General features: G+C 37.0%; 1 protein-coding gene and 1 long non-coding RNA gene across 2 annotated transcripts; one reads left to right on the forward strand and one right to left on the reverse strand.

The window, feature by feature from the left end:
* Positions 1-4: 4 nt before the first annotated feature.
* On the forward strand, positions 5-3,203 carry LOC111366589 (TORTIFOLIA1-like protein 3; the record flags this gene model as incomplete). Its single annotated transcript, XM_022987317.1, has 3 exons — positions 5-880; positions 2,163-2,627; positions 2,726-3,203. Coding segments are annotated over 2 exons (1,305 nt in total), but the record flags the coding sequence as incomplete, so codon positions are not given.
* A 683-nt stretch (positions 3,204-3,886) lies between these two features.
* LOC111367128 lies at positions 3,887-5,861 on the reverse strand. The gene is made up of 2 exons (XR_002697719.1): positions 5,570-5,861; positions 3,887-4,167 (listed from the first exon to the last, which is right to left on the reverse strand). It is a non-coding gene; the product is annotated as an uncharacterized LOC111367128 (long non-coding RNA).
* Positions 5,862-6,947: the final 1,086 nt, after the last annotated feature.

The raw sequence follows: 6,947 nt of genomic DNA on the forward strand, positions 1-6,947 counted from the left end.
TGATTTCTTCAGTGATATAAATTGCTCATTCTTTCCTTCTTTTGGTTTGGTTCTGATATATTCTATTTGGTATGCGTCTTCAGTGGTAATTCAGTTAATCATTTACATTTGGATTTTGCTAATTTCAATACTAGGTTGGATAGACTTTGATTTGTGTCCTAATATCTTTGCACTTCTTTTAACTACGGTTGGCCCAAATTTCTTCTGCAGTTTATTGTTAAACAAAAGCAACATTTTCCCATTGTTCCCCTATTTTTTTTCCATAAAATTTTCGATTGCTTTCTTTTTTGCTCTGGGTACAGAAAGTCCTAGTGATGGACATTTTCCACCTGGCTCCAAAACTTCTTGCACAGTTAGCTCGACAGCTCCTGTACTGAGGAAAAGAGACCCTTTTGATAACTCAGTTGACAGAACACCATCAACTGATGGCTCTTCTGCTACCACAGCCAGGAAAAGAAGTCCTCTTGGTGGTAATGACAGGAAAACTGGTCCGGCTATATTTAGGAAGTTAGACCACAAGAAGCCTTCTGATTGGAAAGTTCAAATTGTTAGTGATTCTTCTGGTATTACAGTTTCGGAGGATAATCCTTTGAATAGAGGTGAAAGAGTGTTGAAAACCGTTGAGGAGGAAAGAAATAAATTTACCAATCCTGAAATAAAAGGGGCTCTTTTCAATGAGAACTCTGACGAAAAGAAGCAGAAATTTGGCATTTTCAAACCTGGTTCTCTTGTGATGCCATGTGACGATAAAAATTTTGTCGTTGGTAATGAAACTGGAGAACTTTGTAGGCACCAGAGAGAATGTGAGGACCTTTCTCTCATCCGAAAGCAGCTTGTTCAAATTGAAAACCAGCAATCCAATTTGTTGGACATTCTCCAGGTATTTAGCTTCCTTCTACATGTATTAATTTTTTCCATTTGTTTTTAACGCACTGACTTGGATTGATATTTTTTAATTAGGATATCAATCTTGAGATATTTGATTTATGATATCCTCCAAGGTAAAGAAAAAACATTAGGAGAAAAGGTAAGGTAAACGGAAATCAAAAGAATTTCAAATATCAAACTTGTTTGATTGGTTCAGTAAAACAATAAATAATATATTTCCAATAAAATTACATGAAGAGAAGATTGCAAATACAAAAAAGAAAAGAGCATGTTGCCTCTGCAACCACCTTCACCCCCAATTCCCTTGTCAGCCCTTCTGTAAGTAATAGGCTCCGGTTTACTGAAAGTTGTATCCCCCGAGTCCATTGTACTTCCCTATTCATGCTTCGTCAATGAATTTCTTCTTTTCTATCAAAAAATGAAAAGCTTCTCCCCGGTGAAATCATAAATTTTGAACTGATACTGAACTTGGGATAAACACAGTTAAAATCTCCAATCCTCATCTCAGTTAATAAATTGTAATGGATAATCTAAAATACCTTGAGATAATATCCAGAAATAACAAAGAACATTTTGTTGGCCAGTACCAATCGGAGTTGAGTTGCATATATTTTAATGGGAGCTTTAAGAACCGTGGTCTATACTTGGTTGCTTTTTGTTTGGTGGTGGCTGTGGGATCTATATTTGTTGTTGGGGGTGGCATTCTTTTGCATAGCATTGGGCGGGGATGAGCGAGACTGGGAAGGACCTGATTTGATTTTTGCCAAAAGGACCTGATTTGATTTTTGCCAAAATAAGAAATTCTTTTATTACATCTTTCATGAATTGAGTTTCGCTTGTTTTTCTCACAAAATCCCATACCCAAGCAAGGCATAAAGATGTGGATTCCCAGACAAAATTAACATTCTGTTTTCAATTTGATGACTTGAAGTTTTTTCCGAGTGTTGCGTGAATGTCGTTGACTAGAAGGATTGGTGAAGCTAGGACTCAAATTTATAGTTTGTTCTTGTATTTAACCTTATTCGGATTTGACCAATTGCCAGTGAATTGTGTTACAAATCCTAACATCATATGTTCAACATCCTTGTTACTCTGGAACATTTGGTAGTCAACTGAATCCTGCCCGTAGGATGATATCCTTACTAGTCTGGAACATTTGGTTGCCTCTTTGCTCGTATCTCAAATAGCATCAGTTCCCTGCTAATTAAATATTCCCCAAATTTTCAATCTGTTAAGCATGACCCTCACATCTTTTTCATCATTGCCTAATTTAGAAATTCATCGGGAGTTCTCACATTGGGATGCGTTCTCTGGAGACACGTGTTCATGGTCTAGAGCTGGCTCTGGATGAAATTTCATTTGATTTAGCTGTCTCAACTGGAAGAATGTCACGTAATGCTGCAGGTGCCACGTGTTGCAAATTACCTGGTGCAGAATTCTTGAGCTCAAAGCTTTGGAAGAAAAGGGTGGGCCGATTTTCAACCTCCCCATTCTCCATTTTTGATGGGAACGCATCAGCAGCTGGAGTATACAGGATCCCTGACAAGAATGGAGATCCTGAAGTATTTAAGCTGGAGAATAGGAGATATCGACTTCAAGGTGATCGTGGGTTTATTGTTAATCCATTAGCTGAAATCCCTAGACGGTCCCTGCAAATCCCTGAAGTCTCTGAAATGGGAGCTGCAAGGAACATTGCTGCTTGATGTCACTATCACATATATCTGCTCTCAAATCAGCCGGTAACCTCGTCTCTAATGAGCATCTCATTCGATTCTTTGATGATGCTTGTAAATTTGATTTCTGTATCTCATTTTACCTTTTCCCCTTCGGCTCCCAGGCGGGTGTTGGACGAAGGCTGGAGTTATGATATTTAGTTTGGCTGGAATATAAAGATAATTGACTATAGCTTGAACTCTACTGTGAATGGAATACGCAAATTCTCCATTCTACTCGTATCATTTCAAGAAGCTTGTACCTAGAGGAAGCATTTATATCATGAGTTTCCAATTCTTTTTCCAGGTAAAAATTAGATACTGCTGGAAGTGAATGAAACCGACTGCAACTTGTGAGGTCTGATATTAATGATGAATAGTTTGTTGGAAAAGAAAATTTCCTGCTCTTCTAGTAGACATGAAAGCAGACGTGTATATCAATGAATTTTCTCGTTTCTTTTCATTCTTTGTTGAGTTGTAATCATATCCTTTGAAATTATACTCAATGATGCTGTGAATTATTATTGTATTCAATTACAAGAGCTTATGATGAGACAAGACCTTTTTGTTGTTTGAAATTGAAGGTCAACTTTACCTTCTCAACATGATTGTGTTTGTAAAGAGAAGTTTGCCTTTTATAGCAGGAACATGTTCGGTGAGCATGCGTTGTAGGTACATAATTGAAGCATGCTCATTGCAGAACCAGACACTGTGGAAATTATACCTATGGATTGTAACTCGATTTTTGCATCTATATAGAGGAACCTAAATGAATATGTATCATGATCGTTCGAGTTAGGCGTTCACGGTCATTTGGATTAGTTCCTCACCCAGAGGAAGGGGTACTAGAATTTCATTTTCTAAATGAATTGTCAATAATTAGTAATGCAAAATAAATTATGCTGAATGGGTGCTTTACATTGCTGTCCAGACAAATTTAATTCAGAAGTCACTTATCAGTTGTCAATACTTTTACAGGCAAAAGCAGAAGAGAATGTCCCTACGAAAATTTGTCTTTCAAAATAATGTGAATGCCTTCTGCCTTTTGCTATGCACATATAGAGCCATCAGAGAAATGTCTACTCATTAATTATATGACCCCAATCTTGGTATTGATTTTTTACCACCCAGGATTCTGATAACCACATCAAATGTATATTCTGGCATATCTTTGAGATGCAAAACTAAATGCTTCTTAGGCACCTACACATTTTGTGGGATCTACAGAGTACTTCCCACTTATTAACTACTTATATCAATTATAAACAACTTAAACATGCTTTCAATTTCTTGTGTAAATGCATTCTGTATTCTGCAAATTGTCGTTTCAAAGAGGCATGTCCAACAATTCAAGAAATACCTTTGTTGCTACAATTCAAAAAAGGTAAATGTACATCCAAGCAATTTGACCAGAACACGTACAAGCTCAGGAGCTCAAGAAGTTATTCTATAATCAACTAAATGAAGTTTCTTCATAATATATATTCTTAAAAGAGCAAATCACAACTTGAACTGTAACAATACTTCATTCTGACTTTTGATAATCGGATTCCACCTTTTTGGCTTTCTGCAGAAAATTAACCGTGTATTAGTCAACTGTTTGTCAAGAACACCACCTCTCACAATATGCAGGTTGACATAAGCAAAGTCTATGACTCAAGGTGGTAAAGCAAATCTAAGAGCAAATCGAGATCTACATTAACCATGAGCAGCTGAGAAATGGAAGACAGTTTCAGTTCCTCCTCTCTCACTTCCGAACCTTCATTAGTATCTTACAATAAATTTGCCTTAGTTTCTCCCTCTAGCAATTATGACTAGGAAAACACTGTATCAGTAGAACTTTCCCAGTATCTTGTAAAGTCAGTAATCTCACTTTTTTAGGCTGACTCTCCTTCCCTCTAACATTATTACCAGAATGATTTATCTCAGCAGAACCATTACACCTTTGGACTAGGAATGATGCCTTACCCCTAATAAGATTACTGACTTCAAAGGTAGTTCATACACCAAGTACATAGATTTGCGACTTCAAAGGGGTCACATAAGAGTGAAAAATAAACCTTTGCCCATGCTTTGGAGATAGTTGTCTAATGACAACAACTTACATCACCTAATTCATTCAATTTCTCATAAAACTCTACTCAAGCCACTCAAAAATCCCACGAACTTAGAAATGGTGGCTCGGGAACTGTTCACCAGAATCCAAACATCCATAACGTTTTTCTTTCGATATCTTGGATAATGCCATTTGTTCACTAACAACAATATCTATATAGACAATTATGTCTATACGATAATGTGTCTTGTAAGATATGCACACAACATTGTATTATACACACATATACAAAGGTACAATTGATGGGTGATATTTTAAATATATGCAAGGATTATGTGCACACGAAGAACTCTAAATACAGATCCATGATAGTTTTGGATGACTTTCTACTTTAACTTACAAACATTTTTAATAGATTTGAATCTAAAGCTTTTCCAAAACTCACCCCCTTTTAGGGTAAATTGATGCCTAGTTCACCGTAAGAATCGGTATTCAAAACCGATAGCTTCAACCACATTCAAATCAGAAAGAAGTTTCACATTTGCTAGACTATCTAGGCCCGTCATGAAATGTATGCCTCAGACATCGGGCAGTACCAAATCAAAGATGCTAGATTCTCAATTAACAATTGAAGTTGAGAATGAACTTGAGCATGATATCGTGCATAGCATTAATCTATATTGTCCTCGGCGTATGAAATTAACCAATTAACTGGATTAAATCTCGTCTCTATAACGTCCTTCAATGATTATACTTTTATCATCAGAAGAATCAGTAAAACCTCAATATATCACACTTGCAATAACCTCGCAACAGCTCCGGTGTTCTAGAATTCGCAACTAGGGTTCCGTCAATACAACAAATTAATAAACACGCGCATGCATAGATAGGACGTGCTGGGGATGGGGTATACCGATTGGGAAGAGTGCCAGGCGAGGCCGCGGTAGACGTTGACGGAGAAGGTGGCGGCTAGATAAATGGTGGCGACGCCGAGACCTGCTGTGAACGCCTTGAATGCCCAGTCCCCTACCTTGCCCGCCGTTGGCATTTCTCCCTTGGCGACTCGCCGGCGCGTGATGAACAGACACACACACACAGAGTCTCTCTATGCTTTTTGTACAATTACTCACCTCCGGTTCCTACTTCAGAATTCAGAAATGAGCCATTAGAGTTCACCTTGCACCTTCATAAGAGGGTTTATGAATGTGCATTTTTTTAACAGAATAAACGTTGTGTCGGGGATCAATGTTGTTTTACTATTTTGCCCTTTGTATAGTCAATTATTTTGCCCTTCGGTTAAAAATTTCCCTATTTATGGGAATAAATTGTCCATTAAAAAATATATATTTAATTTTTTCTGCTGAAGTTCAATTATTAATTTATTATATATTTTAATTTAACCCTTTAAAAAAAAAATCCTTGCACGTGGAATGGATAAAGTTATCCTAAACAAAACTTCACGAGAAATTCTGTTCTAATATCTATAGAAAAAGTGTTCAAACCTCAATTGGGCACACGCACATTGAAATGTCTCGTGCTGAAAATACTTTTAAGCCGTAATATAAAAGTTTAGAAAGATTCATTTTTGTGCTCTTGACGATTTTGTCTTCAATCGAAAATTCAACAATCGTCATTAAAAACATTAGTTGACAATATATCTATTGAAAGAGACGACGATAATTTTTATACCTTAAAATAAAGATTAAACATATACTCCTTTTTGTCCTGTTGACACATAAAAATTCAACCCAAATCGAACGGCCCAAAGAATGAAATTCAATAGGAGGATCCCCAAATCAAATAGCCCAAAGAACGAAACTCAATCAGACAATTCAGGATGAAGGTCCAAATAAGGAAGCCCATGAACGCGGTAACACCATCGCCCAAACTTGCAAGTCACCCAGGATCTGAGCAAATGGAGTGCCATGCAGTCACCCAGAACTGCTACTCTATTCTCGTCCAAACCTTCGAGTCGCCCAAGGTCTTAGCAAACATGAAGTGTTGTGGTTATCAAAAAGCGCAGTTATTAAAGCAGTCTTATCACGTTCCACGATTCAAGGAATTCAATTGAAGACGGTTGAACGACAAAAAGTAATGACAGCAGTTAAAAAAAACAGTTCCATGATAAATTGGCCATTACGAGGAAAGTGGGTAGTTATAGAACGATCAAGCAGTTTTTAGGCGGTTGAACACAAAGAGATCATCCAGATAGTATAGAAGGAAGAAAAGACATAGAGCAAAAGATCTCGAATCAAAAAACTCTCGAACAGAGAACATGTAATTTTAAATTT

This window comes from Olea europaea, chromosome 18 (assembly GCF_002742605.1).
Source record: "Olea europaea var. sylvestris chromosome 18, O_europaea_v1, whole genome shotgun sequence".
NCBI lineage: Eukaryota > Viridiplantae > Streptophyta > Magnoliopsida > Lamiales > Oleaceae > Olea > Olea europaea.